This window comes from Lipotes vexillifer, unplaced genomic scaffold (assembly GCF_000442215.2).
Source record: "Lipotes vexillifer unplaced genomic scaffold, Lipotes_vexillifer_v1.1 scaffold926, whole genome shotgun sequence".
Taxonomy (NCBI): Eukaryota; Metazoa; Chordata; class Mammalia; order Artiodactyla; family Lipotidae; genus Lipotes; species Lipotes vexillifer.
The window spans coordinates 510,740-522,909 of record NW_006798085.1 but is presented as its reverse complement, the minus strand read 5'-3'; the positions used below and the strand labels follow the sequence as shown (position 1 = coordinate 522,909).

Here is a 12,170-nt window from a genome sequence, read left to right as displayed (position 1 = left end):
ATATATAGAGAGAGAGAGAGAGAGAGAGAGAGAGAGAGAGAGAGGGAGAGAGGGAGGGAGAAAGAGAGGGAGAGAGAGAGGGAGAGAAATTCTTTTCCCATATAGGTTATTACAGAGTATGGAGTATAGTTCCCTGTGCTATACAGTAGGTCCTTGTTAGTTATCTATTTTACATAAATAGTAGTGTGTATATGTTAATCCCAACCCCTAATTTATCCCTCCCCCCACTTTTCCCCTTTGGTAAACAAAAGTTTGTTTTCTATGTCTCTGAGTCTGTTTGTATATTGTAAATAAGCTCATTTGTATCTTTTTTTGGGGATTTCACATATAAGCAGTATCATATTTGTCTCTGGCTGGCTTACTTCACTTAGTATGATAATCTCTATGTCCACCCATATTGCTGCAAATAGCATTATTTCATTCTTTCTTATGGCTGAATAATATTCCATTGTGTTCATATATATATATACATATATATATATATATATATATATACACATATACATATATATATACACACACACACCCCACATCTTCTTTATCCATTTATCTGTTGATGGACACTTAGGTTGCCTCCATGTCTTGGCTATTGTAAACAGCGCTGCAGTAAACATTGGGGTGCAAGTATCTTTTTGAATTATAGCTTTCTCCAGATATATGCTCAGGAGTTGGATTGCAGGATCATATATGGTAACTCTATTTTTAGTTTTTTAAGGAACCTCCACACTGTTCTCCAGAGTGGCTGCATCAATTTACATTCCCTCTGACAGTGTAGGAGGGTTCCTTTTGCTCCACACACTCTCCAGCATTTATTATTTGTAGACTTTTCGATGACAGCCATTCTTTTTTTTAATTTTTTTAAATTTAATTATTTATTTATTTATTTATTTATTTATTTATTTATTTATTTATGGCTGCATTGGGTCTTCATTGCTGCGCACAGGCCTTCTCTAGTTGCGGCGAGCAGGGGCTACTCTTAGTTGCAGTGCACAGGCTTCTCATTGTGGTGGCTTCTCTTGTTGCGAAGCACGGGCTCTAGGTGCACGGGCTTCAGTAGTTCTGGCACGTGGCCTCAGTAGTTGTGGCTCGCAGGCTCTAGAGTTCAGGCTCAGTAGTTGTGGCACACAGGCTTAGTTGCTCTGCAGCATGTGGGATCTTCCCGGACCAGGGCTCAAACCCTTGTCCCCTGCATTGGCAGGCAGATTCTTAACCACTGCGCCACCAGGGAAGTCCCTCAATGATGGCCATTCTGACTGGAGTGAGGTGATACCTCACTATAGGAAAAACAACCCAATTTTATTTATTTATTTTTTAGTTAAACAACAGAATTTATTTCTTAACAGTTCTGAAGGCTAGAAAGTCCAAGATCAAGGTTTAGCCAACACTCTTCTATGGTGAAGGCTCTCTTCCTGGCTTGCAGACAGCTTCCTCCTTGCATGGTGGGGGCAGGGGGTGCGAGGAAAGCAAGTTCTCTGGTGCCTCTTCTTATAAGGGTACTAATCTCATCACGAGGGCCCTACCTCGTCTAAACCTAATTACCTCCCAAAGGTGCTATCACCAAACACATTGAGAGTCTGGGCTTCAGCATCTGAACCTGGGGCAGAGGGGACACAGTTCAGTTCACAGCATTTTGTAAAAACTGGCACCAGTAGAAATTCTAATTTTTTTAATGTTCATCAGCTTATAACACCATTTATAACAACATTTAACATGATATTAATACATTTGTAATCTTCAAAACAATTTTAAAAGAGGCAAAGGACTTTAATAGACATTTCTCCAAAGAAGCTATATAAATAGCCAATAAGCACATGAAAAGATGCTCAATGTCATTAGATATCAGGAAAATGCAAACCAAAGGCACAGTGAGAAACCACTTCACACCTACTAAGATGGCTATAATAATATATATTTTTTAAGCCCAGAAAATAACAAGTGTTGGTGAGGATGTGGAGAAACTAGAACCCTAATTCAACTGCTGGTGGGAATGTAAAATGGTACAGCCACTATGAAAAACAGTTTGGTGGTTCTTCAAAAAGTTAAACATAAAATTACCATGTTACCAAACATTCCAGTCCCAGATATATATCCAAAAGAATTAAAAACAGGGATTCGAACAGATACTTGTACATCAGTGTTCATAGCAGCACTATTCACAATAACCAAAAGGTGGCAACAACTCAAGCATCCATCAACTGATGAACAGATAAACAAAATGAGGTATATACATAAAATGAAATATTATTCAACCATAGGAAGGAATACACTTCTGATACATGCCACAACATGGACCCTGAAAATATTAATGGTAATGCAATAAGCCAGACACAAAAGGATAAATATTGTATGATTCCACTTATATATGAAGTATCTAGAACAAGCAAATTCACAGAGACAGAAAGTAAATTAGAGGTTACCAGGGGAGGCAGTAATGAGGAGTAACTGTGTAATGGGTACAGAATTTCTATGGGTACAGAGTGGTGATGGTTGTACAACACTGTGAATGTACTTAATGCCACTGAATTGTACACTTAAAATGGCAAATTTTATATATTTTAGCACAGTAAAAAATATAGGAGAATGTCAGTAAATGAATATAAAAAGGATGGAATTAGAAAAATAGCCAGTTGTCAACCTTCACAGTACTAATTTAGGCAAGAAATCTCCATGGATGGTGAAAGTGGGATGAGAAATTGGATTTCATATAGTCTCAAAGTATCACCTCACAAAACACTTAGGAATAACAAAGGGAAAAAAATACATAAGTTTATACTGGCAAAACCTGGAAGACACCATTTTAACCAAGAAATCAAAGTTAGCACCACCAACAATAGAGTAAATTGATCCTGCATGCCACCCAATAGAATCACTTCTGTGATTTTCTGGCCCCAAATTCATAACCTGATCTAATCATGAGGAAACTTTGAACAAACCTTAATTTGGTTAGGATGGGGGAACTGGGAAGATATAGTTTAAGGGTTCAAACTTGCAACTAGGAGATAAGTTCTGGAAATCTAATGTACAACATAGTGATTACAGTCAACAATACTGTTCTATAAATTTTAAAATTGCTAAAAGACTAGAGCTTAACTGTTCTCAACACAAAAAAATGGTATTTCTGTGACATGATAAAGGTGTTAGCTAACACTACTGCAGTAATCATACTGCAACATATAAGTGTATCAAATCAACATGTCATACACATCAAATTCACGCAATATTATACGTCAATTATCTCAATAAAATTTCTTTTTAATTTTTAAAAAACAAATTAAGTCACATTCTACAAAATGACTGTTCTGTGATCTTCAAAAGTGTCAATGTCATGAAAGTCAAGGCAAGAATGAGAAAGTGTTCCACTGAAAGAGACTGGTGACTAGGTGAATCCTATGTTGAATTCATTTTGTGTAAAGAACAATATTGAGAAACTTGAATGGGGCCTCTGGTAAAAGGGTATACAGGAGTTCTTTGTACTATTCCTATAATAGTTTTGTAACCACTGAGGGGTGGCTGAGAGGCGGGAGGGATTCCCACACCTGGAGGGACCCTCGGGGGCTTGGATCAGGGGTAAGTGCACCCAGCATTTCCCTGCTCAAGGCTGGGGAAGTCTGTCTGGCTCTCGGGCAGGGTCTTACGCCCTCAGAGGCCCCCTCTGGGCCGTGTTGGTCCTGGGAGTGCAGGGGGAGAACAGGAGAGGCCGTAGGTGAGGGGAGAAGAGGGGCAGTCAGGAGGGCCCCTCCAGGACCAGAGGAGTGGGAGAGGAGTGGAGGGCGTTGGCCCTGCCAACCCAAGCCCGGGAGACCTGCTAGGCTCCCAGGTCGGGTCCCCTGCCCTCAATGGCCCCCTCGAGGCCATGTGGGTCCTGGGGGCATAGGAGGGAGGCCAGGGAAATCAGAGGTCGGGGACATGCCAGGACCCCTTCAGTTCCTTTGAGCCTAAGCCCAACCCCCTAAATGCCCCAAGGGCCTTTCCCAGCCCATTGGGTCCTAAGCATAGGCCCCGCCCACCATCCAAACCCTGCCCCTGCTTAGGCCCCACCAACCACAGCCAAGGCCTTTTCCAATTCTTTTTTCTCCTCCTCTTTTTTACTATCGTGGTTCAGTTTTACCTTCCAGTTGTTTCATCTATATGTTTATTCTTATACTCCTTCTAACATATGTGTTAGTTTCCTAGTCTAATTTTATTTTTTAAATTGTTATTGTTCTTTTTTCCTTTTCCACCCTGTGTGGCTTGCAGGATCTTGGTTCACAAGTTGGGGGTTGGGCTGAAGCTCCTGCAGTGGGAGCTCCAAGTCTGAACCACTGGATTAACAGAGAGCCTCAGACCCCAGGGAATATTCATAGGATGAGGTCTCACGGAGGTCCTCATCTCAGCACCAAGACCCAGCTCTACCAAACAGCCTACAAATTCCAGTATTGGAAGCCTCAGTCCAAAGAACCAGTAAGACAGGAACACAATCCCACTCATCAAAAAAACAGAAACAAAAAAAAAAAAACATAGACAGCAAAAAAAATACATCACAGGGGCTTCCCTGGTGGCGCAGTGGTTGAGAATCTGCCTGCTAATGCAAGGGACATGAGTTCGAGTCCTGGTCTGGGAGGATCCCACATGCCGCGGAGCAACTAGGCCCGTGAGCCACAATTACTGAGCCTGCGCATCTGGAGCCTGTAAACTCCTACCCCCAACATCTTCTTAAAAAAAAAATACACCACAGATGAAGAAGCAAGGTAAGTACCTACAAGACCAAATAAATTAGGAGGAAATAGGTAATCTACCTGAAAAAGGATGACAGTAATGAGAGCAAAGATGATCCAGAATCTCAGAAATAGAATGGAGGCACAGATTGAAAAACTACAAGAAATGTTTAACAGAGATGAACAACACAATAACTGAAATGAAATATACACTAGAAGGAATCAATAACAGAAGAATTGAGGCAAAATGAGGAATAAGTGAGGTGGAAGACAAAATGGTGGAAATAACAGACAAGGAGCAGAATAAAAAAAAAGAATGAAAAGAAGACAATCTCAGAGACCTCTGTAATAACACTAAATGCACCAATATTCGAATTATAGGGGTCCCAGAAGAAGAGAAAAAGAAAGGGTCTGAGAAAATATGTGAAGAGATGAGAGTCAAAAACTTCCATAACATGGGAAATGAAAGTCACTAAGTCCAGGAAGTGCAGAGAGTCCCATAAGGATAAACTCTAGGAGAAACACATCAGGACATATATTAATCAAACTAACAAAAATTAAATTCAAAGAAAAAATATTAAAAGCAGCAAGGGAAAAACAATAATATACACAGGAATCCCCATAAGGTTATCAGCTTATTTTTCAGCAGAAACTCTGCAGGCCAGAAGGGAGTGGCAGGATATACTTAAAGTGAGGAAAGAGAAAAACCTACAGCCAAGATTACTCTACCCAGCAAGGATCTCATTCAGATTCGACGGAGAAATCAGAAGCTTTTCAGACAAACAAAAGGTAAGAGAATTCAGCACTACCACACCAGCTTTAAAGCAAATGCTAAAGAAACTTCTCTAGGCGGGAAACACAAGACAAGAAAAAGGCCCACAAAAACAAACCCAAGACAATTAATAAAATGTCAATAGGAACATACATATCAATAATAACCTTGAATGTAAATGGATTAAATGCCCTAACCAAAAGACACAAACTGGCTGAATGGATACAAAAACAAGGCCCATATATATGCTGTATACAAGAGACCCACTTCAGACCTAGGGACACATACAGACAGAAAGCTAAGGGATGGAAAAAGATATTCCATGCAAATGGACACCAAAAGAAAGCTGGAGTAGCAATTCTCATATCAGACAAAACAGACTTTAAAATAAAGACTATTAGAAGAGACAAAGAAGGACACTACATAATGATCAAGAGATCGATCCAAGAAGAATATATAACAATTGTAAATATTTATGCACCCAACCTAGGAGCACCCTCAATACATAAGGCAAATGCTAACAACCATGAAAGGCAATATCAACAGTAACATAATAATAGTAGGGGACTTTAACACCCTACTTACACCAATAGACAGATCATCCAAACAGGAAATAAATAAGAAAACACAAGCTTTAAATGACACAACAGACACAGATAGATTTAACTGATATTTATAGAACACTCCACCCAAAAGTGGCAGAATACACTTTCTTCTCAAGTGCACATGGAATATTCTCCAGGATAGATCACATCTTGGGTCACAAATCAAGCCTCAGAAAATTTAAGAACACTGAAATCATATCAAGCATCTTTTCTGCCCACAATGCTGTAAGACTGCCAATCAATTACAGGAAAATATCTGCAAGATACACAAATACAAGGAGGCTAAACAGTGCACTACTAAATAAGAAATTAAAGAAAATGTTTAATAAGATTTAAAAGAAATTAAATAAAATGTCAGAAATTGAAGAAATTAAAGAAGAAATTTAAAAAATACATAGAAACAAATGACAATGAAAACACAATGACCCAAAACCTATGGGATACAGCAAAAGCAGCTCTAAGAGGGAAGTTTATAGCAATTCAATCTCACCTCAAGAAACAAGAAAAATCTCAAATAAACAATCTAACCCTATACCTAAAGCAACTAGAGAAAGAAGAACAAAGAAAACCCAACGTCAGTAGAAGGAAAGAAATCATAAAGATCAGAGCAGAAATAAATGAAACAGAAATGAAGAAAACAATAGCAAAGATCAATAAAACTAAAAGTTGGTTCTTTGAGAAGATAAACAAAATTGATAAACCCTTAGCCAGGCTCATCAAGAAAAAAAAGGAGGGGATGCAAATCAATAAAATTAGAAATGAAAGAGGAGGAATCACAACTGACACTGCAGAAATACAAAGGATTATAAGAGACTACTACAAACAAATATAAGCCAATAAAATGGACAACCACGAAGAAATGGACCAATTATTGGAAAGGTACAATTGTCCAAGAATGAACCAGGAAGAATTAGAAAATATAAACAGACCTATCACAAATAATGAAGTTGAAACTATAATTAAAAATCTTCTAACAAACAAAAGTCAAAAACCAGATGGCTTCACAGCCTAATTCTATCAAACATACAGAGCAGAGCTAACACCGATCCTTCTCAAACTCTTCCAAAAACTGCAGAGGAAGGAACACTCCCAAATTCATTCTACCAAGCCACCATCACCCTGATACCAAAACCAAAAAAATATATCACAAAAAAAGAAAATATAGACCAATATCACTGATGAACATAGATGCAAAAATCCTGAACAAAATACTAGCAAATAGAATCCAACAACATACTAAAAGGATCATACCCCATGATCAAGTGGGATTTATCCCAGTGATGCAAGGATTCTTCAATATATGCAAACCAATGTGATACACCATATTAACAAATTAAGGGAAAAAAACCATATGATCATCTCAATAGATGCAGAAAAAGCTTTTGACAAAATTCAACACCAATTTATGATAAAATCTCTCCAGAAAATGGGCATAGAGAGAACCTACCTCAACACAATAAAGGCGATATATGACAAACCCACAGCAAACATCATACTCAATGGTGAAAAACTGAAAGTGTTTCCACTAACATCAGGGACAGGACAAGGATGTCCACTCTCGCCACTCTTATTCAACATAGTTTTGGAAGTCTTAGCCATGGCAATCAGAGAAGAAAAAGATATAAAAGGAATACAAATTGGGAAAAAAGAAGTAAACCTGTCACAGTTTGCAAATGACACGATACTTTACATAGAAAATCCTAAAGATCTACCAGAAAACTGCTAGAACTAATCAAGGAATTTGGTAAGGTTGCAGGATACAAAATTAATGCACAGAAATCTCTGGCATTCCTATACACTAACAATGAAAAATCAGAAAGAGAAATTAAGGAAACAATCCCATTTACCATCACAACAAAAAGACGAATATAGCTAGGAATAAACCTACCCAAGGAGGCAAAAGACTGGGACTCAGAAAACTATAAAACACTGATGAAAGAAATCAAAGATGACATAAACAGATGGAGAAATATACCATGTTCTTGGATTGGAAGAATCAATATTGTGAAAATAACTATACTACCCAAAGCAATCTACAGATTCCATGCAATCCCTATGAAACTACCAATGGCATTCTTCACAGAATTAGAACAAAAAATTTTACAATTGGTATGGAAACACAAAAGACCATGAATAGCCAAAGCAATCTTGAGAAAGAAAAACAGAGCTGGAGGAACAGGCTCCCCAACTTCAAACTATACTACAAAGCTACAGTAATCAAGACAGTATGGTACTGGCACAAAAAGAGAAATATAGACCAATGGTACAGGATAGAAAGCCCAGAGATAAACCCACACATGTGTGGTCACCTAATTTATGACAAAGGAGGCAAGAACATGCAATGGAGGAAAGACAGCCTCTTCAGTAAGTTGTGCTGAGAAAACTGGACAGCTACATGTAAAAGAATGAAATTAGGACACTCCCAACACCATATACAAAAATAAACTCAAAATGGATTAAAGAACTAAATGTAAGACCGGACACTATAAAACTCTTAGAGGAAAACATAGGAAACACACTCTTTGACATAAACCACAGCAAGATCTTTTTTGACCCACCTCCTAGAGTAATGAGAATAAAACCAAAAATAAACAAATGGTACCTAATGAAACTTCAAAGCTTTTGCACAGCAAAGGAAACCATAAACAAGACCAAAAGACAACCCTCAGAATGGGAGAAAATATTTGCAAATGAAACAATGGACAAAGGATTAATCTCCAAAATATACAAACAGCTCATGGAGATCAAAATCAAAAAAACAAACAATCCAATTAAAAAATGGGCTGAAGACCTAAATAGACATTTCTCCAAAGAAGACATACAGATGGCCAAGAGGCACATGATAAGATGCTCAACATCACGAATTATTAGAAAAATGCAAATCAAAACTACAATGAGGTAACACCAAACTGGTCAGAGTGGCCATTATCAAAAAATCTAGAACAATAAATGCTGGAAAGGGTGTGGTGAAAAGGGAACCCTCCTGCACTGTTGGTGGGAATGTGAACTGATATAACCACTATGTAAAACAGTATGGAGGTTCCTTATAAAACTAAAAATAGAACTACCATATGACCCAGCAATCCCACTACTGGACATATACCCTGAGAAAACCATAATTCAAAAAGAGTCATGTACCACAATGTTCATTGCAGCACTATTTACAAATAGCCAGGACATGGAAGCAACCTAAGTAAGTGTCCATCAACAGATGAATGGATAAAGAAGATGTGGCACATATATACAATGGAATATTACTCAGCCATAAAAAAAACAAAATTGATATATTTATAGTGAGGTGGATGGACCCAGAGTCTGTCATACAGAGTCAAGTTAAGTCAGAAAGAGAAAAACAAATACTGTATACTAACATATACATATGAAATCTAAAAAATAAAAAAGGGTACTAATGAACCTAGTGGCAGGGCAGGAATAAGGACACAGACATCGAGAACGGACTTGAGGACACAGGGTGAGGAAGGATAAGCTGGGATGAAGTGAGAGAGTAGCATGGACATATATACGCTACCAAATGTAAAACAGATAGCTAGTGGGAAGCTGCTGCATAGCACAGGGAGATCAGTTCGATGCTTTGTGACCACCTAGATGGGTGGGATAGGGAGGGTGGGAGGGAGTCTCAAGAGGGAGGGGATATGGGGATATATGTATGCATATGACTGATACACTTTGTTGTACAACAGAAGCTAACACAGTACAGTATTATGAAGCAATTATACTCCAATCAAATCTATTTAAAAAAAAAGAAATAACCCATATCACTTTTTCAAAAACCCTTTCTAGTAAAGAACAAAGGAAGCAAAATATTTCAAACCTTGGCTAAGTAAGTAGATCTGATCTAAAATATAACCTCTATAGGATCATATGAAGTAGTAATGATTCTTCCTAGAACTTGATATAGCATATTTTCAAATGCCTGGAGAATAAAGGCAGAGATTTCACTCACCATTTTGGGCAGCCTTATCAACATATCTTTACAGCGCAGTACACATGTAGATGCTCTTTGAAAATCCTCTTGAGCAACTGCCTGGGAAAGCAAAAAAAATGTCAGTAACTGGTTAAAATGAAATAACAAGGTATTTGTCTATAAGTCAAATCTAACATATTTTTAACTGGTGTTAAAAAGTCTTAATTTCTTTTCTAATCTTCTTAGCAATGCTAACTGGTTGAGCTAAACATAATAGCCAGCTCAAAATACAGAGAAATAAGTGATAAGAATCTTGGGTAAGACAAAGTTGACACTGAATGACAAGAGTTATTTCATTTTTCTGGAAATATCAAAATTGGTGTATTATACAATCTTATGTTATTATATTATGATATAATGCCATGTCTGATACTGTTTCCCCAGCTTGAAGAGCTCTTGTATTTATCTCCACATTAGAGGAGTTTTTTACATTAAATAGCAGTCTTTTGTCCTACAACAGGCTCATAGTAACTTCATAGTCTGAAATGCTATGAACATCTGCTATGAAAGGCAGTTTAGTGCAATCCTATCTTGGAGCTAGAAGAGCTACTCTGATATTTATTATGTATAACCTTGAACCTTATGCTCTCATGGCTTTAGCTTCCTCATCTATAAAATGAGGATACTGTACTAAATTATCTCTTAAGATTTCTTTCAGCTCTACCATTTTATGACACTCAAATGAATGAAAACATCAATCACACATTACTTCCACACTTGTAGAAGAGGCTTGTTTCAGTCATTAAAGAATTTAGCTGATGAGGCATATTAAAAGAAACGTGGACATACACAAAAAAATAATTTTCTGAAGTCCTTTCTCGGGGGAAAAATCCCTACATTCACTATTTTCTTTTCTTTATGTGGTGTCAAATATTTTTGTGCTTTGGATAATAAAAGAATTGAGTAGAGGGAAGAAAAGATGAAGAATGTAAGCAGCCAGCTTCTCTCTAGTTTTCTCCTCTATCTACTTGCTGAATCTTAAGCTTGACATTTTGCTGAGTACATACCCTTCTCTAAGGCTTTAATACTAGATTTTGTTAAAGGAGAAAAAAAAAAGGTAAGCACAAGAACCTCAATAAGCCAAATCTCAATTATTTATAGAGATTACAAAATAATATTCCCATCTATACAAATAAATGTTTGATGAATACGTGCTAATTGATTCATTATTCAAGGTGAAGAAAATCTTATTATAAAAGAGATACACTGAGTGACAAACATCAATATCAGAGGAGGATGCTTTCTGTTCTTGAAAGATATAAAACAATACAAGCCTTTAACAGTCAAAGAATCCATAAAGTGTCTACCAATACTCAGATTTTACAAAGGTCCAAAGGTCTTTTCATGTTTTCCTAAAACTTATTGAGGTAGAAGGCAACTATTAAAAAACTTATTCAGGGCTTCCCTGGTGGCACAGTGGTTGAGAATCTGCCTGCTAATGCAGCGGACACAGGTTCGTGCCCTGGTCTGGGAGGATCCCACATGCCGCTAAGCAACTAAGCCCGTGAGCCACAACTACTGAGCCTGGGCGTCTGGAGCCTGTGCTCTGCAACGAGAGGGCACGATAGTGAGAGGCCCGCGCACTGCGATGAAGAGTGGCCCCAACTTGCCACAACTAGAGAAAGCCCTCGCACAGAAATGAAGACCCAACACAGCCCAAAATTAATTAATTAATTAATTTTTAAAAATCAGAGAGAACATTTCCTGGCTGTGGTCAGAGGAAGTCCTGACTACTGAATAAAGGCACAGAAAGATGCAACATTGGTGCCTTTGAAGATGGGAGAATGAGGCTAAGAGCCAGGGAAGGCAGGGCTTAAAAAAAAAAAAAAACTTATTCAATGAGAAATTGACAAAATACAATTTATTGGTTTTTTCTTGTTAAAAAAGAATATATGACTTTTACAGAGATCTTTAAAAATACAGAATGGGCTTTCCTGTTGGTGCAGTGGTTGAGAGTCCGCCTGCTGATGCAGGGGACACGGGTTCGTGCCCCAGTCCGGGAGGATCCCACATGCCACAGAGCAGCTGGGCCCATGAGCCATGGCCGCTGAGCCTGCACGTGCGGAGCCTGTGCTCCACAACGGGAGAGGCCACAACAGTGAGAGGCCCGTGTA

At 38.1% G+C, this 12,170-nt stretch overlaps 1 protein-coding gene across 1 annotated transcript in view; it reads right to left on the bottom strand.

The window, feature by feature from the left end:
• Positions 1 to 12,170, bottom strand: part of TEX11 (testis expressed 11) — a 358,382-nt gene that overhangs the window by 259,466 nt on the left and 86,746 nt on the right. The window contains exon 8 of the mRNA XM_007470148.1: positions 10,036 to 10,116. Within this exon, the coding sequence (XP_007470210.1) occupies positions 10,036 to 10,116 (81 nt within the window). The remainder of the gene's footprint in view (positions 1 to 10,035; positions 10,117 to 12,170) is intronic.